Genomic DNA, 21273 nt, shown 5'->3' with positions numbered 1-21273 from the left:
CTTAGTGGGGGCTCAATCCGCGCGCTTGACAAAGCTGCGAGCTTTTGTCTGGCACCTGTCTGCGAAAAGCTTTTCTTTACTTTTTTCTTAACTTTTGGACGCATCTTCGTGGGCGTGGCCATGGGCGTAGGGTGTTAAGGGGGCTCAAGAATATTTAGGGAGTTTCCACAGTTGATATGAAAGCAGCTTGCAATGCGTCAACTGATGATTTACCAAGTAGTTGTCTACTTCGCAAAAGCGATTTTCGACCAAAGTGAAAAACCAGAAATTTTTCAATTAATTCAAATTTAATGTGTATAGTTTTTGGCTATGGCCAAAAACCCCCGTGGGCCACGCCCCTGGGCGACCTGCAGCTTCCGCTGGCGACGACGTCGGCTTCTCGGTTTCTTGGCCTGGCTGGCTGCTTTTCAATTTGTTGGTGTTTTTTGTGTTTTCATGATTTTTTCTTGTCTTTTTTTTTTTTTTTTTGGTTTTTTGGCCAAGTCCAAGTTTAACAGCGCTCGACGCGCCAGAATCAAGTTCAGTTGCGCCGCAAACGCGTCGCGGAAATGTTTCGCTGCTTCAGCTGCTGCTGCCACCGTCCGAAAGAAATCGAAATCGAAACCGAAATTGAAATTTAATTTAAAATTTAAAAAGCCACTGTTTGAAATCCGCATCCTTGCCAACCGTTACAGAACCAGAACACATAGAAAACCCGATACAACGAAACGGGAATCCAAACCGTTTGATAGTTTACTTCTTTCCCTAAAGTTCTCAGGTAAAAATTGTGTTGCACTTCTGTTTTGTTTTTGTTGTTTTTTTGGAATATTTTTTGCATGTGAAGTGCGTACACGTGTCCTTGCCGTTTTGTTGCGGTTTTCCTGCGGCTGCCTTTTGAAGGTCACTCACGCACGAAGGCCGCGCCCAGTGGGTGGTGGCCAATATATATTTGGGGGCGGCTGGCCGGAGTGGGCCAAATGTCAAAAGGTGAAGGCAGCCAGGCGGCCTTGGGATTAAAGCACAGCTTTCCCAGCCGAATCGACGAGTGAAAGTGCGGGGCATCGCAAGGATAAGAATCAAGTAAAAGTGAATTCTTTGCTGGGATCACTGATCGAAAAACCAAGAACAAAAACCAACAAGTGTGCAGTATACTTTAAGGTTAAGGATATTCCGGAAACTGCCTTGAAAAATCATCACATGTATGAACAAGCCCCAGATAAATGGTTTAAAAAAATGATGCACCTATTAAATGCCAAAACTAAAGGGTCTATCTTGAAAGGATCTAAATCGATTCTCGTTTGCATTAATCTTTTCCTTTTTACCAATCGAAAGGATTCTTCTAATAAATTGCTGCAAAAGGATACATGGATGTGAGCACTACTAAACTATTGTAAAGATGAGAATATATATACCATGCGTAATTCAAGGATAAGTGAAATGTGGTGAGGAAGTATTCGAATTTGCGGTTATCCATCTAGTTAGCTGATGATAGCTTTTGAGATGAGCCTTTGAAGTGGTGATGCAACCACCAGAAACACTTAGAAACCCCACCCAGAAAAAAAATTTGAAGGCGGCTTTTCCGCAGAACCTCTTGGCATTTTGGACAGCATTTGCATGCCAAACACTTCTCGTGGCCGCCAGTTGGATGATGTTTTGTGGACACATCCAAGTGGGAACATGGTTAAATATTTGGGTGGCCGATCAGCAAGATCTTTCCATCATTTTTGGCAACTTCGATCCAATGCGATGGCATTACCTCCACATGCCGTGAAATTTGCTTAGCGATTAGCACACGTGGTCAGTGGGAAGGTCAGTGATGTGTATTTGTATTTCTATACCTCTTTTTTCTGGTACAACATTCTCGAGCGTTTTCGCCAATTGCAAAAGACAACAATACGTTCTTGGCTAACTTCCGATCGGTTTCACCCCGCAGACAACCCATCCTCTATTTCTGCCAATTAACGCCTTGTCTTTACTTTCGGTATTGAGTTTTGGGTTTTGGGTTTTTGGTTTTGGATTTCGGCTGTCGGTTTTCGATTTCAGTCTGAATCCGAGCCGCCAGTTCACTGCTACTATAGCCATCTTTTGTCTTTCGACCTTGGTTGGTGGGGGTGGGGGCGGGGGCCGTTCAATGACCGACACTGTGCAGTTAGCTCCATGCATATCGATCCGCCTACCGATCGAGATTTATGCAAAGACAATGACCAGCCAGTGTTTGCTCTTTGATTGGCCCTAATTCCATCGTCCCCAGCCGGACACCACTTTACGATCACTTTCCAAAATATCTCACTGTAATAGGCTTCTAAAATATGTGCTAACTTAGCTTTATGAACCTGAAAGTGTTAACAATATAAAAGGAGGTGTTAGGTAATGGTTTATGATGGCAATTCGGTTGGGGAAATCAGCAAATACATTCGAATAGTTCAAGGACTTGCATGTAATAGTATCGAAAACCTTAATCGAAGAAAACGATGAACCTCAAGCCTTGCAAGCTGAAAGCCCATCGATTTCTGTATAGAATATTGACCGCTATTGTGTGCGTATGCTGCACTTGAACTTGACCCCATTTTTTGGCCAGAGGACAAGGACGGAGATTCGATTCCTTTATGAACGGGGCACGTCGGAAGGTCTGGTCTGCTCGGCGGCAATTACGGCGATTATCGGCCAAGAGATACGCGGCTGTGACAGTCCAACAAGCAATTACCACGTTTCAACTGGGTAACTGGCGTCCAAACAAAAGTGTAGAAACGACGGCGGCGATGCGATGAGAGGCCCTTTTTTTTTTTCTTGTTTTTGGGGAGGGGATTACAACTTGTTATTGTGGCTGGTGGCTTTTAAGAACCAGCGTTTCCATTCCATCTGCAGCGTGACATTCAAAATGCAAACGAACACCGCAAACCAGTTTCGGATGCGTCCAAGTGAAGGGCTGCTTCTCAGCGCAAACTACAAAAAAAGACATAATAAAAACCAATAATGAAAACAACGACTATCCAAAAACAGGAGTTCGTTGATTGATGATCTGATCTGATCTGATCTGTGGATTCGAGGTGCGTCTGTTCAGTCAGAAGATTATAGTAGACATATCAAAGTTCCCACTTTGACCAAGGTACAGAAACATTCCCCGGGGTTAAATGGCCCCCAAAAGCAGTCAAAAGCACTACAGTGAAACCTCCACTTTGCCAAATAAAAATCCATCTATATTGCCTTTGAATTACATGCACTTATATCGTAAAAGATCTACATAAAGCGTTTTTATTTCGTTTGGAATCATAAAAAGCAATTCACGCGTTTAATTTTGACCGGCACGTTTTTATATACTCAAATAGTTGTTTGTTGTAATTACACACTAAGATAACGAATGTTATTGAAGCTAAGAATATGTATTTAAGTTGTGGAAACATGCCCACGTAAAGAAGGATATTTGCTTCATAAAACCGTCTCAGATTTTCATTTTTTGACTATAACATGGCCAAAATGATACCCAAAAGCGTAACACCAACTGGTTTAAGCAACTGGTGACCCAATTAAAATATGACAATCACTTTCAGGCCGATTTTCAGAAATCCATTATTTTTCAATTTTTTCATTTTCTTTTAAGGTTAAATTTTTGCGAAAAATGCTCAAAATTTTGCATTTCTAGGCTTGAATGCCATTTTGTTGGAAATTTTATTGCCAATTCAACGGTGTATGGCATTCTATATTTGGACAACTATATGGACAACTATATGGACAACGGAATATTTTTGGACTAAAAATTAAAACACGATTTGTTTTATAAAAGCATGAATTCTTTTTTGGCGATTATAGTCATAACTTGCCCGAAAATTATTCCAGAGCAAAAAGAATGACTGTTTTGTGCAGCTAATTACCAAGGCTAACTATCCCAATCACTTTTGTACGGATTTTCAGAAAAAAAAATTTTCGCCATTTTTCGCATTTTCGGTAAGGGGTAACATCATACATTTTTGATAAAAATAGTCAAAATTTTATATTTCTAGGCTTGAATGTCACTTTGTTGGAAATTTCATTACGAATTCAACGGTGTATGATATTCTATATTTGGACAACTATTTTCTTAGTTATGGACAAAAAACTGATTATTTTTGGGCTAAAAATTAGAAAACGATTTTTTTTATAAAATCATGAATTCTTTTTTGGCGATTATAGTCATAACTTGCCCGAAAAGCATCACAAAGCAAAAAGAATGACTGATTTGTGCAGCTAATTACCAAGGCTAACTGTCCCAATCACTTTTGTACGGATTTTCAAAAAAAAAAAATTTCGCCATTTTTCGCATTTTCGGTAAGGGGTAACATCATAAATTTTTGATAAAAATAGTCAAAATTTTACATTTTTAGGCTTGAATGCCACTTTGTTGGAAATTTCATTACGAATTCAACGGTGTATGATATTCTATATTTGGACAACTATTTTCTTAGTTATGGACAAAAAACTGATTATTTTTGGGCTAAAAATTAGAAAACGATTTTTTTTATAAAATCATGAATTCTTTTTTGGCGATTATAGTCATAACTTGCCCGAAAAGCATCACAAAGCAAAAAGAATGACTGATTTGTGCAGCTAATTACCAAGGCTAACTGTCCCAATCATTTTTGTACGGATTTTCACAAAAAAAAAATTTCGCCATTTTTCGCATTTTCGGAAAGGGGTAACATCATAATTTTTTGCGAAAAATCGTGAAAATTTTACATTTCTAGGCTTGAATGCCACTTTGTTGGAAATTTCATTACGAATTCAACGGTGTATGGCATTCTATAATTGGACAACTATTTTCTTAGTTATGGACAAAAAACAATCACTTTTGTACGGATTTTCACAAAAAAAAAATTTCGCCATTTTCGCATTTTCGGAAAGGGGTAACATCATAATTTTTTGCGAAAAATCGTGAAAATTTTACATTTCTAGGCTTGAATGCCACTTTGTTGGAAATTTCATTACGAATTCAACGGTGTATGGCATTCTATATTTGGACAACTATTTTCTTAGTTATGGACAAAAAACAATCACTTTTGTACGGATTTTCACAAAAAAAAAATTTCGCCATTTTTCGCATTTTCGGAAAGGGGTAACATCATCATTTTTTGCGAAAAATTGTCAAAATTTTACATTTCTAGGCTTGAATGCCACTTTGTTGGAAATTTCATTACGAATTCAACGGTGTATGGCATTCCGTGCTAGGACCACTACTTGCATTGCTTTGGACAAGAAACCGCATTTTTTTGGTGGAAAATGTGGAATGGAATGGGTTAAAAGGACTTTTCGTCCTAACTCGACCAAAAAGAGTCGCAGAAGGAAAGCTGTCGAAGATGTTAGCGATGTGTGCCATTCTGCATGTGCACCGTTATTGTCCGGATTTTGGAAAACGCATTTTCGAAGAATTTGCTGGTAGTTCAAAGTAGCAGAAGCTTGACTGTAATCTCAAGCGATTTGATCCGACGTTGATCTCTTTCTGCTGAGTGACAGCTTAAAGCCAAAGTTATAGCGATCTATAAACGGTTTAAGTATATGTACCTTTGTTTTGTTTTTTCTTTTCTGAATTTACTTGGGAGTTGGGTCAATGTACTTGAGGTCTATAAACACGCCGATGGAAGTGAAGTGAGCGAACTGGATTCACTTTTGATTTCGAATTTTGTTTTCGTTTTCTTTGGCACTGGCGCGGCCGAGTGATCGAAAGACTGGCTTATTATGCTACCAAATCAAAAAGAGCCAAAAGCAAAAGCATTGACATTGAAAATTATGCGAACAACGCAGAGGTCCAAAATGTTTCGGTTAAAAAGTAAAAATGAAGAAAAAAAATGACGAAGATGGTGTTTACACTGCGTTACTTGCGTCCACCGACAGATATGTAGAATGGATTGGTGTGGCACGTTACGGGTAATTGATTACCAATTGTTGTCACTTGTCGGTGCGAATTATTAAGGCGAATTGCGATTGATGGGCTCCATAAATAACCATAAATACGATCAAATAACAATTGATCTGGGGGCGAAGCGATTCGCGAGTGGACCGGAGTGACAGCCAAGTTCAAGGGGGCAAGGCTCCGCCTGTGACTTTTCCCAGGGGCGTAGCGCCGCAGGGGGCGGGGCGGTTTCAATAGTTAATCCGAATTAGCAGCACATGTTTCGCCTTTGACTCATTTGGCACTCGAATGCCTAACCAAAGTTCTCACGCTTTACTTGCGTGGAAAAGGGATGGCACTCGGCCGCGCCCCCTTTGGTGGCCGCCCACGCACAGTGGGGCCAAGACAATTGCGCAAGCCACATGCATAAATAATACTTGCTATATAATAGGCGACTGCCAGGTGCCATCATTCATTATTCTCGCGCTTCACCAGCCGCCGAGTGGAGTGGAACGTGATGGGTGCAATGGTTCCTTGGCCCGGCTCAAAAACAATAAAGTATAGTAAGCAAATAGTGGCGTAAGGTGAACGTGCAGCGGGCAGATGGGAGAAGAATCAAGTTGTCTTCACTTTTTCTCCATGTTGACTAATTAACAGTGTTGACCTTCACCTTTTGCGCGCTGGCCAAAAGCAAAGGTGGATGGATGGCAAAGAAGAGAAGCCAAAGAATTGGTAACAAGCTGACGCCTCCTCCGCCTCCGCCTCCTCCTCCTCCTCCTCCTCCTTCTCCACCTTCAACTGACCGACTAAGAAACGGACAAGAAGCGGCGCCGCTCTTCCTGCCTCTTTATCAATTCGTACCATTCGAAAAAGTTGTTTTTATGTTTTTTCCACTTTTTGTTTTGGCTGAGGTTGGGCCGTTGGGGTAGGTCACCAACTGGGGGGTCTCCACCTGCACCCCCCATCCCCCACATACCTTATACTCTTATTTTGCAAATTGTTTTGGCTGCCTTCTTTTTGTATCTGTGCCCACGATCCGTTGTTTTGCGATGCCTTTTGTTTTGATCGTGGGCTTTACAGTGGTGCGCGATAAATAAAAAATAAATAAAAGGCCGCTTTTTAAAAAGCAACTAACGCATAAAAAGTGGTGAGCACTTCTGTATGCCAAAAGAATCATTTGTAATACTCCTTCGTATTTGTAATGTCATACGTCCCATAACTTATCAATAGATCGTCTCCAAATATTTTCAATGAAATACAGTAGCTAATAGGTATATGTTTCCTTCCACTGCACGCGTGGCATAGGAAATCATGGAAATGATAATTTGGAGCATATCAAAGTTGTGATTATCATAACAAAATGCCCAGCTTAGCTATTCATATTCAAGCAGATGATATTGATATAGTGCTTATAGTCTGCTTAAGTCATAGACCCCAGGCCACTGTGCACAGTTATGGATATTTGATTCTGTTTGTGGGCAGAGGTCATACGTATCGCATAAGCGGTCCATAGAAATGCAAAAGCGAGTTGCTAATGATGGCCCACATATCACATACAAACATGCACACATATGCACCATATCGCCTCATTATCGCGCCGTCTGCCCAGCCAAGCAGATCTCGATCTTACACACCGGATCAGTCACGCCCCATCCTTGCTACATACGTACATATATATATATATCCTCTTGTATTTCCGATCTCAGTTGGCGCCATGAGGGAACCGCTGCCCGCGGCGGTGGTGACGGCGATCCTGTTCCTTTGGCTCGGTACGTCGGTGCCGCCGACTTCTGGATCGGCGGTGCTCATCTCCGACATGACCATGAGCGTTATGGTGGAGCTATCCTCGCGACATCCCTTCTGCAAGATGCACACGGATCGGTGAGTCTTCCGCAACGACTGCTTGTAAATAAACCGAGTGAAATAATAAATAAATCTCTTTTATTGGCCGCCAGTGGGGATATCCAGCGCATGCTGCTGCAGTCGGATCCGCGTCGCATACGCCAGGTGCCGCGGGAGTCGGTGATGGAGCTGGAGGAGGTGTGCCGCCGGCAGGGATCGTATGGCCACGAGTTTCGCGGCGGACTGGGCTTCATCTATCCGGGCACCAAGTGGTGTGGGCCGGGCACAGCGGCCACCAGCTACGACGATCTGGGTGCGCACGCTCGCGAGGATCGCTGCTGTCGCGAGCACGACATGTGTCCGGATGTGCTCAATGTGGGCGAATGCAGGCGGGGATTGTGCAATCGCGGCACCTTCACGAGAAGCCACTGCGATTGTGATGCCCGGTTCAGGCGATGCTTGCAGGCGGCGAACACGGAGACGGCCAACACGCTGGGCGCCATCTTCTACAATGTGGTGCAGGTGACGTGCTTCCAGGAGCGAAGTCCCTGCTCGGCACACCAGAGGTTCGAGGACTTCTACTACCGCACCGATCACTGTCCGGCGGAATTCCGGCAGGCGGATCTCTATGTGCCGCCGCACGGCGACAATCTGATAGCCAAGATCCTGGCCCATCCGCAGGGCCGGGCCCTGGCCGCTCCGGCCTGGACGATACCCGCCAAGACGACGGCGCGCCGTTGGGGCGTCAAATTGGCCAGCGTTGGCTTGGCGGCGGTGAACATCCTGCGGGAGGTGGTGCAGCGACCCCGACTCCTGTGGGATAGCCTGCAGGCGCCGGTCTCCAGGGAGCTGCCACCACCGCAACGGTATCAGGATGCGGGCTATCACTACCAGCGACCAGGACCCGGCTCCGCCTACGGATATGGCCCTTACAGTGGTCGCGGTTACGGGGGCTTCGACTCGCCTTGGAGCTAACTGCCCTCGAATCACGAATGCCCCCGACGAAGACTGTTCCGAGCGGTTGGGTGGAGTCCAGTGGCGACGGCCAGTATGTGTGCTTCGGATGGCGAGTAATCCACAGAGAGTCTAGGCAGGATTGGGCAAGATGCATTGCCCAACAACTTGAGTTGCCAAAGAAAATATCGTTCACTTCCGTCCAAACGTGTGTTTCCAGTTGATGGGCACGAAATCCGTCTTCATCCTGTTTTATATTCTGCTAAAGTTTCGTTCTTATACATAGGTACTTGTTATTCTGGAAAAGTTCCACTATCACAGCTCTACCATCGAAACGTGGGAAGAGAATGCGTCGCATACGCATGTTAATTGCATACTTTAAATGGGGTTTTATCTGTAAGATACCCACTTGTGAGTCATTAAGTGTAAAGTGGTAGGCTTTAAGGAAGCCAGAACGGCTGATTGACGTGGGAGGCATTTCAGCAGGACTTACCATAGTCAGAATCATATTTTTATATAGAATTTTGAAGTAATACTCTAAGCACGTGAAGATTACTCGCCCGCCCGCGCAGTTACTTGCCAGGCCAAGGACATTCAACCGCCCAACTGCTCCCGTTTAGTATTAGTAGTCGTAAGTTGCAGTTCCGGCTCCGCTAGGGAGTCCTGCCAATCCTAGCCACTTAGCTGCATGTGTGATTGCCAGTAACGTTGTGCATGTACCTAGTTGTTGTCACTAGTTGAGCCAGTTGTTCACCATAGACAGTGTTTGCTGTAGAAATAAACTCACTGAGAATCGCATGCCTGCGCTCTTCCTTTCCGGTAAATGAATTCGATTAGAGCCGGATACAATCAAACGGAACAGGAGGCCATCTGCGCCCAGTGGCAGTACCAGCCATCGGAGAAGTACGTGCCCAGCCAGCCGAGAACCTCCTCCTAGGCAGGAGGGCCTCCACGTTGACGACCTGGACCAGCCCATGGACGCATGGATATAGTTATCCACGATTGCCATTCTTAATACTGATCAGGAACCTGAACGAAAGCCAAAGATCGAAACTAGATGGGAAAATATATCCACATATATATTTTCATATATTGAATGCATACAAAACAGATCTATACCTGTATACATATATGTATATATATACACACAGAAACGTACATATAAATAAATATATTTACCAAGGTCAGAGCAGCTGCGTTTTTTTCTCGCGCCCAAAAGTATTGACTTCTTGGAGCTTCGAATGGTTCGCCTTGCATATTTTTGGGATGAGGGTGTTATCAACAATATGCGGTATGTTATCATACTAAATAGTGAACTAAACCAGTGAATTACCCAATAAACAGTGCATTTTGTTATCCATCTTGGTCTTATCCTTAAAAAGAAACTTCCTATTCGGCTTTATTTGTCTGAGCTCTTCTCATTCTTGTTGTTAACTTTTCGCGTCGTTTACAAAAAATAAAAAATTATCTCTAATCCAGTTGGTTTTTTTGTGTATGGGGATGCGGAAACGACGGCTAATTTCCCAAAATCATATGCCTACAGTTCGATCTATCCAGGCAAACTTTGCAAACTCAAAACCATCATCGATAAAAAAGGATGGGAAAATGGGATGGTGAGGCTGGAGCTTTCTCAGCTGCTCCTTTAGGCACGCAGGGCCACAAACTGTTGGAACACCTCCAAGATGTGTGTGTCCAGGTCGGATGTGAATAGCAGCGTTTCCAGTGTGCTGCTGTACTTCTGAACTTGCTCATGATGCTGCAAGAGGAATGTGGAAATGGAGTACAGGGTGTGAACACTTGCGAGAAGGCCACCTACCATAAGGAAGACCTGCTGCAGTCGTCCAATTGTCCAGCGATACCAGTCCGTGTCCGGATCCCGGCCGTCCGTATCGGAGCGCAGCAGATGCTCGGAGAGAATCATGATGAATCTCTGGAAGACGATGAGAAACAGTCGCTTCTGGTTCACATTCGCCGCCTCCAATTTCTCCTCCATGCGCTCAACCACCTGGAAATGATGATGAAATTGGTTCGTTTTCGTTTTCGTTTTCGTTCGCGATTGCGAGGCTAATTGGTGGACTCACCTCCTCGGATGGCTTGTCAGCGTGTGTGATGGGCTTTTTCCGCTTGTGCGAGGAATCGTCCTCCGAATCGCTGGACGAAGAGTCCGCCTTCGCAAGCTTGTCCTTGGCCTCGCTCAATTCGGAATCTAAAGGTGTAATTACCAGGTCAGCTTACATTTCTCAACGCAGATATAAAAACGCAGATTTCGAAACTCACTCAGCTTGATGACGTGCTTGTTCATCTTCTTGATCGTCAGATGGAGAATTTCCCAGAGATACATTTTCGTGAACTCGCCGGTCATCTCCTTGGAGAAGATCCACGTGGCCACCGCCGAGCAGTCGACGATCTGGAGCTTGAGCAGCTTGTCGATTAGGACCACCATCATTTGCTGGTGCGAGGACCACAGCTCGTAGATGTTGTGCAGGATGCAGATCTGCGCCTCCTCCGTTTCGGCCAGGGCGCGGAAAACCGAATGGAACTTGGAAATGGCCGCAAAGCTGTGCGAGAACGACTTCGAGCCCAAGTTCAGCAACGTCTGAACGAACACATCGATCTTCAGGGCGTTGAAGCTGCCGTCGGACATCTCCTCGCCGCTGTAGCCGCTGCTCGGTATGTCCTTCAGTATGGTGACCACCTCCTCGGGCGTGCACTTCTGCCGGATGGCCACCACCAGTTGATGCGCCACCGCTGTTCCCGGCAAGTTGGCTGTTTGTTTGCGGAGGCGAAAGGCAGCGAGTTTTGAGTGAGGAAATGATTGAGATAATTTGTTTGCTTGCCCTGCTTCCCTGTGCTTTTTGCGGGTATATCAGCTCTCTTTAATTACAAGAACGTTATCTATCAAGAGCACTAAACGTGTTTTTATTTCTCTGCTACTGCTATCCCCTTCTAATTCAATTCCCAGACATGGGCTTGCGTTAATGGGCACTTGCTCGTCGTTAGACTTGTTGGCAAATGCGATTGCCGTTGCTCCTAGTTAGGTGACACTTTCGTTGCAATTCGCATTTCATTGCTTGGTTATGTGGCTCATGGCGTGGAACCAAGCGGCACCACTCCACATCCACCACGCATCCAAAAAGCCAAACAAACAGCCAGTAAATCCAAGCTCTGCTTGGTGCGTTACTAATGACGGTTGTGCTCCAGCTCAGCCAGATCCCCGCCAGCTACCCGATTACGTGCAGTTTATTGGCACTTGCGTCGCCGATGTCAAAGTGGAGTTCGCTTGGGTAGGGTTCCCAGTCGTGGAACGGAGCAGCTAATTATGCGGCCGTCTGGCAAGCCAATGTATTGGCAAATAGGCGATTTATTGCGCTCATTTGGTGGCAATTTGTGCCAAAACACAATGTGCTAGGAAATATAAAGATATGTCAGCATTCTACCTCAACGCATCTACGTATTGTACCTTACTAGCCAGCCAGCTCTAACCTTTGGCTCAGAAGAGCTTGGCCAAGAGCTGCAACGCTCTGTAGACAATGTCAATGGTTTGGGAGTTTCGGATGTGTCAAGACCATGCGGTGCTTTTTGTTCACCTGGCAGTGGAAAAGTTCGCACATATCGGGGACTGCAAACAAGCACAACCGAATAACAAACAAGTCATCGCCCACAAATAACATCACTTAATAGTCGGAATTAAAGATGCTTTCACGGGAATCTGGCTTTCAGCGCAAATTGAGCGTATCGATGAGGAGGGGGCAGCACTTTCGTGCACTCGGTTAGAGTTCAATGCTGATGGGCGGGCATGTGTCTTATCCGCCGGGTCATCTCGCGTTGGGATCCGTGACAGGAAAGACAGAGAACTCCGGCAAGGTGAAATCGCCAGAGGAGCCACAAGGGCCACCAGAGCCGGAATGAGCGATTCCGAGCGGAGGAGGGGCAACGCTTGGCATCGTTGAAAGGGAAACTCCAGCCAAGCGAACCACCACTCATATCTCAATGGAAATCTAAGCCAAAGTTTGGGCCTAAATGGAGGCTATAGCCAAAATGAAATCACAATCAAGAAGCCCAGAACGATCTATGGCAGTGTAGTGGAACTGCCTATACCCTACGTGATTATCAATGAGAATCAAAAGGAATACAACAATGTGTTCATAATGTTCTGTAATAGCCTTTATGTCAAGGAGAATCGCTACCAACTGTGGTAGTCAACGACCACCACTGCTGGGCAGGGTATCCAGCCGCGCTCCACATCCACACACATGTCTTGGATGCCAGTGCGCCGCCCGCCCATCGAGGGTGTTGCATAAACGACGCCCGCGACGGCTGCGATGCTTCTCCAACTTCTCGGGGCTGTGGACTACACTAAGCTATGCAAAAAGCCGAGGAAAAACGATGAAACCCATATGTGTGTGTGGCATTAGATTGCGCAAAGAGCCTCCGCCGGCGGCAACGCATCGCTTGGCTGCCCCAACGAAAGCAGCTTAGATGGATGAAGTTGGCTGATGGCCACAGAAGCTAACGGAGCCAACGAAGCTACAGAAGCCACCGTCGATTACTAGCGAGCGCAACTGGCGGACGCGTTTCAGTCGCTTCTGCGCGCGCGCGCACTTCAAACGCATCTTGGAAAATCGCTGGCGCATTCGTTTTGTGACTTCTTTTTGTTTTGTGACCATTATTTATTTTGATTTGCCCACCAGCTAGACAATGAGGAATCTCTGCTGGCTACTGGCTGTTCCCATCGCAATCGTAAGTTGAAGGGGAAAGCATCCACAAGTGACCGCGTTTGGATACGATGCTCCTAGTTTGGATACGATGTGAATTTAGTAAATCAACGAGCAAGTTACTGAGCTACTTGCTTGCTACTTTGATTGAATGTATATCCTCTAGCCGAGTGCATTGCCTTGTATGCTTTCTTGCAGCTGCCCTTGGGCTGTGCCATTGTGGGTGCAGGTCGCGATCTCCTGCTGACGCCGAAGCAAGGACACCAGCTGAGTGGCAAGCGCATCTTCTACGAGGAGCCGACGGAGGAAAGGGTCCTGGATCAGCGGCGCAGTTCGTCGGAGCGTCCTTGGGAGCGGACATTGAAGCACGTCACTTACGTGACCCTCTTCACGGATGCGGCCGTGGGCGCAGCAGCTGGAAATCTAAGGTAGGCTGGCCAGCTTGGCGCCGCAAACCCTTTTCTACGCTCATGGTAATCTTGTCAAGTTGATGCTCGGGCAGCCAGCTGCACGGGTATCACGACTTCCTGCAGACACCATATGTGCTGGCGGATGAGCAGAGAGGAGCGCCATCCGCGCGCTTTGGCGACATCATGACTCTGGCCAGGGGCTATTTGGAACAGCTGCCAGGAGCAGCTGCCAACGGATCCTATCGCTTCGTGGAGGGCGGCACGTGTTTCCAACTCAATTGCCCCACCTCGAATAGCAAGCAGCGACGGGCGTTGTGGCAGGTGCAGCGCATCCGTCATCGGGACGGGGACAAGGGTCGTCACTACCACTACGAGATGAAGTTCAGTGTGACACCGCTGGACCACACGGCCTGGCAGCCGCATCACCACCAGATGAGCTACATCCAAAAGGAGTCCGACTATCCGCGAAGCTTCGGGCGTTTGGCGCACGACCAGGATTTCGCCCAGCGCCGTCAGGATAGGGAGAGATATGGCGCTGCAGCCGGTGGAAGCGGTGGAAACGGTGGAAACGCGGAGCAGTCGCAGGCCACCTTTGTCCATGGCATTTTTCAGCCAGCTCCGCCGCCAAAACTCAACATTGGTGAGTATTTGAAGGGCGCTGTGGCGCAAGGCAGTCCAAAAATCGAGCTGTTTCCGGGACTGCTCAATCTGGGACTGCGCCCCAATTATGTCGTCCCGACTACTTTTCGTCCGAGCTATCCGGCTGCGCTGAAATTTGGCCCTCATCCGGAATTGGAAAGATTCCCAAGCCACAACAGTGAATTGGGCAGTGTGGGTCATGTTGGAAATGTTGCTTCTGCGGCCCCTGGGGAATTGGCATCCATTCCGGGCGCCATAACCCATCATTTCCATCATCATTTCTATGTGGCACCTGGTGCCGGCGATGCCCAACTGCATCCGGAGTTGGGCTACCGATTGCCAAGCTCCTCGCCTCCTGAACCAGCCCCACCGGCTGGCAATACAGCCTCAAACTTATATGCCCACCATCAGACAGTGCAGTTTCCCAGCTCCAATTCGGGTTCTACGGAATCTCTGGAGGAACAGGAGCAGGATTTGCTGTTGCGCGCACCCCAAATTTATGGGCAGGCATCCAAATATCAAACAGCCAAGCTGCCACCCTTGCTTATCTATGCGGCCGGCAGTGCTGGCGATGAGGACAAGTCCTTTGTGCAAAGCGAACCGCTGGAGGAGACCGTCTATCGCTATTCCGAGCCGGATCCCTTATATGTGCACCAGAACCCCATCGATGTGCTGCAGGATAAGCAGCCGCAGGATGGGGAAACCGCGAAGGGACAGCATCACGTGCAGGACAGGGACCAAAAGCGAGGGGAACAGCGGCCAGCGGTCAGCTTGGAGCAACCGGAACCGACCACAACCGTAGCGGCAACCACCCCAGCAGCGCCATCCCTCAGCGCCACAACCACTGAGACTGCGAGTACTGAGAGATCCACACACGTCGTCCCCACTACGAGTGCCAGTTTTGTGTCCACCTCCACGCACTTCAGTCCGTTGCGCTCCATTAGTAGGTATCGCACCACGCCAAAGATAACAGCTGGACGATCCACCACAACCACTACATCCACCAGCACGGAACCGCCGCTGAGTAAGTGGGCCAAGCGTCGAAAGGAGCAGGACAGCAAGGCCAAGAGCAGTCATCGCCACGAAGCCTTCGTTAGCACCACTTCGTCAACCACCACCACCACCACCACCACCACTAGCAGTAGCAGCAGCAGCAGCACCAGCACCACAACTTCCACCACGCAAACTCCGCCGTCCACAACCGCTGCATCCGCTCGTGTTCCATTGGCGCCGCCACTGCCGCCGGCACCTCCCAAGGAAGTGGTGGAGGTGCTCACCCAGAAATCGGTCAGTCGATCCGTTAGCATCAAGGTGGGCGAGAACGGCGAGGAGATACCCATCATTGTGGACGACGAGGAGAACGAGGTGAAGCCAGTGCTGAATAATTAGCCTACCCTATCGAACCTAAAATCCTAATTATCCCATATGTAAGCCTAGTCGTAAGCAGACATAATCGCACAATAAATTCAAGTAATCCGTACGGCAAGGGGCGAGACTCACCTGCCTCCTCGTTGGCGTACTTGTAATTGGGCACGGGCGTCAAGGGTATTAGCTTGGCGTAAGTCGTTGGCATCATTTCCGTGATGCGCTGATGATACGAAAGGCTGCCGATGAAAATGTTGTTAGGAATCAATGGATTGTATACAGACGGGGGTATAACCTACCGTAGGCACTTCTGCAGCACCTCCTGGATGAATTTTGGACGCGGATGCTCGCCGTCGAGGAGCAGACAGCTGTCCCACTCGTCCCACGACCATGTGAACTTAAAGTTGCTCAGGTGATAGGAGAACCAATTGACGAACCGGTCGAAGCATGACGTGTTCATCGAATCGATGCGCATGAACAGGATCTCGGTGGCCTGGGCCAGAACCTGAGGCAGCGTGGCCGGCTGCAGTTTGCAGAGTTCAATCAGAATGGAGCCGTAGCAGATATCCAGATAGCGCGGCGTGGGCATGTGGAAGAGCTCGGCGAAGATCACCTCGACGATGCAGTACTCCAGCGGTATCTTGTGCTTGAACGGAAAGCTGAGCAGCTGGGCGGCGCAGTCCTTCCGCTCGTGATGGTACGTTTCAATGATATGATGCAGATGCTCCTCAATCAAAAACCGCTCTATTGAATGGGCACCCGGCAGGTTGGGCCCATCGGGGCAGTCGGTGTAGTCGAACATACGATACACCACCCAGGGCATGGGATACTCAAAGTTGTCGTGATGCGGCGGCGGCACAATCGCGGGCAGATTGTGCTGCAGTGCCTCGCAAAGTATCGAATCGAATACGAGGTAGGGCCGTGGTATATGCTTCTCCGCCCAATTGTCCTGCCGCAACTTGCGTATCTGCGCCCACAGGCAGTCCAAGTACTCCTCCTGCGGATGCGGCGCGTCCGAGGACCACACCCGCAGCGCATTGTGGTGCTTCTTAGAGCGTTTGTTTAGATAGACCTCGATCCTAAGCAACAAGGACTCCAGGGCAGACTCCTTCTTTTCGTAGAGATCGCGACCCACCCAGGGCAGCGTGGAGAGCACAGCAAAGACGAACCAATCGCGACGCACCTGGGGCACAGTATCCTCGTTGGATACATCGATCATGGTGTCCAGCAGTTGGAGCAGACTGGTGGCCGAGATGACGTGGCAATTGACCAGGTCGGCCAGGAAGCGCAGCGAGTAGCGGGCGGCATCCCAGCGGCACATCTTGAGCGACTCCTTGAACGTCTTCACCATGTGATCCACGAACTCGCCACCAAACTTGTAGTTCTTGGCATTAAGCAGGCCCACCAAGGTGGTGTACACGGTACACTTCTCTGGCATTCGCACGGCGCAATCGGACAGGATGCGCAGGATCTTTAGGCGAAATGTGCCCAGATCGGCCTCCAGAACGGAGACGAGGCCCTCCAGGTTCGATTCCACCGAAGAGGTGCTCCGCTCGCCCACCCGCAGGATCAGCGACTCCAGACGATCCTCAATCTCCTGGTTCTCCGACACACGTCTACGCTTGTTGCGCCGGTGATCTGCAAGCAATATACATACATATCCCTTTAGAACTCCGCATGACTGATTACATCGATGCCCACTTACCATAGCTCTCATCCTCCGTGTCGTGAGCCCTCCTGCGACTCATCTTCCCGTGAATTTGGTGCGAATTTCAGAAAAAGACACCGAGCTGCGTTGTTCCTTAGCCACCGGCACACACAAAAGCACGCTGGTGGGGACACCTCTTGACCTGGACTTTGCCGGGGATCCTGGACAGGATTCGGTTGACTGGTAAGTCTTGCCGCTGCGCCTAGTCTGCCACTGCGAGCGTCAATTAACTTGCCAACTTTCGAAACAGCAATGTCACAATTTTTCACAAAAAACGCGATGCGATGCTTTTTTTTTTTGTTGGCCAAAGAACTAGAGATGTGCCGCCATCATTTGCCGAGCATATCGAGCATATCGATAACAGCGTCAGCGGCGACAACGCAAATTGAAATGGGTGCAAATTGAAAATGGGTAACTGTTTCCTTGCAGCAATATGCAAAGAATTCATCCAATTCGTCCTGGGATTATCGTGGCGTAGTCAATTGGCTAATAAATCGAAACTCACCCAGAAGTAAAATAATTTGTAAAATAACCAACAGTGTGTTGAACGTCACTGCAATAAACTATCGATAGAAACGCTGCAGTGCATGAAACAAACCTTTGTTCCCGCCGATCGGGAGTTCCACCGCACTCGAAAGATGAGCTATATACCCCTGCTGTCGCTGTGCCTTATCCTGCTGGCGATCCTGCCGCAGCCCCTCCAGTCGCTGGAGCCCCTGTCCATGGGTATCATTGGCCTCGGCGCTATGGGCTTCGGTGCATACTTCAAGGAATATACATATTGCAAGTTTACCGAGTGCTGCGATGACCGAAGTATTCCGGCACGGATAGACCGTGAGTGAAATATAGACACCTCTGATTTCCAGACACCAATGACAATCATGCGGGCATTGCAGTATTAAAAAGGTCACTGGACGAAACCCTCATTGGCCAGCACATTGTGAAGCAGCACGTCGTATCGGCTCTGAAGGCGCACATCAATGCGAACAGCAAGTCCCGGAAGCCGCTGGTCATCAGCTTTCACGGACAGCCCGGTACGGGCAAGAATTTTGTGTCGGAGCAGATAGCGGATGCCTTGTATTTGTTGGGCTCCAAGTCGAGTTATGTAACCAAGTATCTCGGACAGGCGGACTTTCCCAATCAAAGTATGGTGGACGCCTATAAAAATAGAATCAATATTGAGGTGCGCAACAGCTTGCGCCGCTGCCCGAGATCCTTGTTCATCTTCGACGAGGTGGATAAGATGCCCAGCGGCGTCTTCGATACGCTCACCTCGCTGGTGGACTACAACGCCTTTGTGGATGGCACGGATAACACAAAGGCCATCTTTATCTTCCTCTCGAATACGGCGGGCAGCCATATAGCCGGACATCTGGGCAGTGTAATGATGAATGGTATGCTGCGGGAGGACACACGCCTGAGTGACTTTGAGCCCTTGTTGATGAAGGCCGCCTACAACATGGATGGCGGTCTAAGGAGGACCACCATGATCGAGTCCCACGTTATCGATCATTACATTCCGTTTCTTCCGATGGAGAAGGGGCATGTGGTCAAGTGTCTGGAGGCGGAGTTCTATAGGTTGAATCACAATCCCGAACGAACTGAAAACCAGAAAATCATCGAGGATATCATAAGCTCCTCGATTAGTTACGATCGCACGCACGGCTTGTTTGCCATTTCAGGTTGCAAGACGCTGGAGAAGAAGGTTTCCATGGCCATTAACTGAGAAAGGGCCGACCGCCATTACTTGTAAGACGTACTTCAAATGTGGCTTTATATTGTAAAACTATTTTTCGTAATAAATCGAACAAAAATTAACTACCAAGGATTTAGCCACTTGAGGCGGGCATCTTTACGCAGCAGCTCGGTATCCAGTCGCTTGGGCTGCTCGTCGTAAACCTGGCGAGCCGCCAGACGGGTATCGATGGGTCCCAGGTCCTTGGTAACCAGGCACTCTCCGTTCTCCTTGAGTATCGTATGCCGGACATCCTGGGCAGTGGGCTCTCCGTAGGGAAACGTGACTGGCGTAACCTTAACCAGGTGCTTGATCTTCCACAGGCGGGCATTGTTCTCCGGTATGTTTTTGACCACAGTAAAGTCGCTCTGCTTTCCATCGAGTCCCAGATCCTTGAGGATTCGCTTCTCCCAGTAGGGATTGCCCTTCACCGGCTTAATGCGCTGCACCCGGAAAAGTTTCGCCGGCTCCACAGGTGGATCCTGATGATCGGGGTTCCTGAGCCGTACAGATTTGGCATTAATAAATGCGGCGTTTCTTGTGTTTTTCTCCACATATATGTGAATACGCACCTGGGATAGTAGGTGATTCCCTCGAATTTCTGGCCATTTTTGTAGAGGAACTTCTTATTGTGCTTTCCGTAACTGCGCACTGACCATGTGCTGCTCCTCAGTGGATTCAGCAGCCTTCCCAGGTTCATCTTAATTTATTATTTTGTACTTTTTAATGTAGAAATAAAATGCAAAACGCTTATGAAATAATTGGTTTTACCCTGCCGATAACGATCACACAGACCATCTGGTTAAACAGTTACCTATCGATGGGCAGCATGGACACTGCTGTTAGGGAACCAATGTTAACCGCTTGCTGTTAACCGATACTATTCAAATCCAAAGGCGGCTGAGATAGAGGAGATAATTTATCATAGAAAGCGAAAACATTATCAATACCATGATTATACATATTCATTTTTTTATAAAATATTTCATGTACTGTTAGAGAAAAGCTCAACATGTGAAATCACACGAACAAAGGTTTTGTTTCAGTTCATTGCTCGTCAGAATGCACAGCATCCAGGGGATGATATACACTTCGAGAAAGGGGCGGTCTTAAGTCAAGCACTCCGCCATTTTGTCAGCTACAATTGGCGCTCATCAACGAGGGTGGTTAACTTGGCATTGGTTGGTATCCTTCGAAATAGGGTTGCTTCCGATTTCGGTTATAAAGGAGGCTGCAGCTTCCTGACCGGAAGTCAGTTCCATGTGCGCAGCCATCCGGCGAGCATCCGAATCCAGATATCTTTCCGTCAATTCAAGGATCTAGGATTACACTACACCTGTGAGTTGCTGTAAGTTCAGGTTACAGGGCGCAGCAAAAAGTGGCACAGCAAAAGTTGCAAGCAAGTTAAGTGAAGTGAAAGCAAATATGGGAAGACAACTATTGAAACAAAATCCAATTAAAGATACAAATGCTTTAGTTGAGTCTCATTTAAACATGTTCTACTACTTGCGGCATGTAAAATGACCACCGACAATTTCTTAATTACTAATCTTGACTATGGTCACATGTGCACGTGACATAAGCACAGCAGTTTCAAAGTCTACAGGGGATTTGGGGTGTAATGCGCCCGATAGAAAAGTTCTTCAAACTAGATCAGATTTCCATCCTCCCAAGGGATCAATAGTCACGTCTTCGACTTGCTGCACTTGGTGCGACTTTCCGAAAGCAAAAAAGAGGCAAAACCCATTAAATCAATAGATGTAAAATCATACGTAAGCCGCAGACATGGTTCACAAGGGTGCCCAAGTTGAGGGGTTACAACCTCTGAGGTTCGCCAACTCCCGCGGGCAAATAAACGTGCCGATTGTTCAGCTATTTGTGTAGGTGTGAAAATATGCTGCGAATAAACAATTGGCACAATGCCAGCATGAGTACACTAAGTACAATAAAAATAAATGAAAATAATAGCAAACGCAAACAGTATGTACCGAAAGGGGTGTGTCCTGCGAAGAGGACGACACACTCGCACAGCACCCTTCATCACAAATGTCCACAAATGAACCATA

The 21273-nt window shown here is 47.6% G+C and overlaps 5 protein-coding genes across 8 annotated transcripts; 3 read left to right on the top strand and 2 right to left on the bottom strand.

The window, feature by feature from the left end:
* The first annotated feature begins 506 nt into the window (after window positions 1-506).
* On the top strand, window positions 507-9642 carry LOC6551099 (group 3 secretory phospholipase A2). 4 transcript variants are annotated; one of them, XM_026981460.1, is made up of 4 exons: window positions 6235-6402; window positions 7546-7720; window positions 7795-8247; window positions 9473-9642. In XM_026981460.1, the coding sequence occupies exons 1-4, from the start codon at window positions 6357-6359 to the stop codon at window positions 9570-9572; spliced, it is 774 nt and encodes a 257-aa protein (XP_026837261.1). In that variant the 5' UTR covers window positions 6235-6356; the 3' UTR covers window positions 9573-9642. The 4 variants fall into 4 exon arrangements, with proteins under 4 accessions (XP_001976904.1, XP_026837259.1, XP_026837261.1 ...); XM_001976868.3 differs by lacking the exon at window positions 6235-6402 and adding an exon at window positions 507-757 and having other exon boundaries at window positions 7795-9537; XM_026981458.1 differs by having other exon boundaries at window positions 6233-6402; window positions 7795-9537.
* Window positions 9643-9983: 341 nt separating this feature from the next.
* Window positions 9984-17948, bottom strand: LOC6551096 (nuclear cap-binding protein subunit 1). The gene is made up of 7 exons (XM_001976865.3): window positions 17470-17948; window positions 16064-17402; window positions 15900-16003; window positions 10913-11401; window positions 10717-10841; window positions 10452-10640; window positions 9984-10391 (listed from the first exon to the last, which is right to left on the bottom strand). Exons 1-7 carry the CDS (start codon window positions 17510-17512, stop codon window positions 10278-10280), a joined length of 2403 nt encoding a protein of 800 aa, XP_001976901.1. The 5' UTR covers window positions 17513-17948; the 3' UTR covers window positions 9984-10277.
* Window positions 13117-15887, top strand: LOC6551097. The gene is made up of 4 exons (XM_001976866.3): window positions 13117-13375; window positions 13549-13778; window positions 13853-15505; window positions 15554-15887. The coding sequence occupies exons 1-4, from the start codon at window positions 13334-13336 to the stop codon at window positions 15786-15788; spliced, it is 2160 nt and encodes a 719-aa protein (XP_001976902.2). The 5' UTR covers window positions 13117-13333; the 3' UTR covers window positions 15789-15887.
* A 60-nt stretch (window positions 17949-18008) lies between the features above and the next one.
* On the top strand, window positions 18009-19290 carry LOC6551281 (torsin-like protein). Its single transcript, XM_001976864.2, has 2 exons — window positions 18009-18306; window positions 18369-19290. The coding sequence occupies exons 1-2, from the start codon at window positions 18060-18062 to the stop codon at window positions 19196-19198; spliced, it is 1077 nt and encodes a 358-aa protein (XP_001976900.2). The 5' UTR covers window positions 18009-18059; the 3' UTR covers window positions 19199-19290.
* Window positions 19232-20033, bottom strand: LOC6551280 (39S ribosomal protein L30, mitochondrial). The gene is made up of 3 exons (XM_026981461.1): window positions 19979-20033; window positions 19780-19907; window positions 19232-19705 (listed from the first exon to the last, which is right to left on the bottom strand). Exons 1-3 carry the CDS (start codon window positions 20003-20005, stop codon window positions 19291-19293), a joined length of 570 nt encoding a protein of 189 aa, XP_026837262.1. The 5' UTR covers window positions 20006-20033; the 3' UTR covers window positions 19232-19290.
* Between the last annotated feature and the right edge of the window lie 1240 nt (window positions 20034-21273).

Source organism: Drosophila erecta, unplaced genomic scaffold (assembly GCF_003286155.1).
Source record: "Drosophila erecta strain 14021-0224.00,06,07 unplaced genomic scaffold, DereRS2 tig00000126-arrow-pilon, whole genome shotgun sequence".
NCBI lineage: Eukaryota > Metazoa > Arthropoda > Insecta > Diptera > Drosophilidae > Drosophila > Drosophila erecta.
The sequence above is the reverse complement of the archived record's forward strand: the minus strand, read 5'-3'. Positions and strand labels throughout refer to the sequence as shown.

Excerpts from the sequence above, each read along its gene's own strand:
- LOC6551099 (XM_026981458.1), top strand. The coding sequence starts at position 6,357 with ATGGGTGCAATGGTTCCTTGGCCCGGCTCAAAAACAATAAAGTATA. Across the intron at positions 6,403-7,545 it reads CTCAAAAACAATAAAGTATA|TTGGCGCCATGAGGGAACCG; the intron begins GTAAGCAAATAG and ends TTCCGATCTCAG. Across the intron at positions 7,721-7,794 it reads TGCAAGATGCACACGGATCG|TGGGGATATCCAGCGCATGC; the intron begins GTGAGTCTTCCG and ends ATTGGCCGCCAG.
- LOC6551097 (XM_001976866.3), top strand. The coding sequence starts at position 13,334 with ATGAGGAATCTCTGCTGGCTACTGGCTGTTCCCATCGCAATC. Across the intron at positions 13,779-13,852 it reads GCAGCAGCTGGAAATCTAAG|CCAGCTGCACGGGTATCACG; the intron begins GTAGGCTGGCCA and ends ATGCTCGGGCAG. Across the intron at positions 15,506-15,553 it reads GCCTTCGTTAGCACCACTTC|CAGCACCAGCACCACAACTT; the intron begins GTCAACCACCAC and ends TAGCAGCAGCAG.
- LOC6551096 (XM_001976865.3), bottom strand. The coding sequence starts at position 17,512 with ATGAGTCGCAGGAGGGCTCACGACACGGAGGATGAGAGCTATG. Across the intron at positions 16,004-16,063 it reads GTGCTGCAGAAGTGCCTACG|CCTTTCGTATCATCAGCGCA; the intron begins GTAGGTTATACC and ends TTTCATCGGCAG. Across the intron at positions 10,641-10,716 it reads CTGACAAGCCATCCGAGGAG|GTGGTTGAGCGCATGGAGGA; the intron begins GTGAGTCCACCA and ends CATCATTTCCAG.
- LOC6551281 (XM_001976864.2), top strand. The coding sequence starts at position 18,060 with ATGAAACAAACCTTTGTTCCCGCCGATCGGGAGTTCCACCGCACTCGA. Across the intron at positions 18,307-18,368 it reads TATTCCGGCACGGATAGACC|TATTAAAAAGGTCACTGGAC; the intron begins GTGAGTGAAATA and ends CGGGCATTGCAG.
- LOC6551280 (XM_026981461.1), bottom strand. The coding sequence starts at position 20,005 with ATGGTCTGTGTGATCGTTATCGGCAGG. Across the intron at positions 19,908-19,978 it reads GTGTGATCGTTATCGGCAGG|ATGAACCTGGGAAGGCTGCT; the intron begins GTAAAACCAATT and ends TAATAAATTAAG. Across the intron at positions 19,706-19,779 it reads GGAATCACCTACTATCCCAG|GAACCCCGATCATCAGGATC; the intron begins GTGCGTATTCAC and ends TGTACGGCTCAG.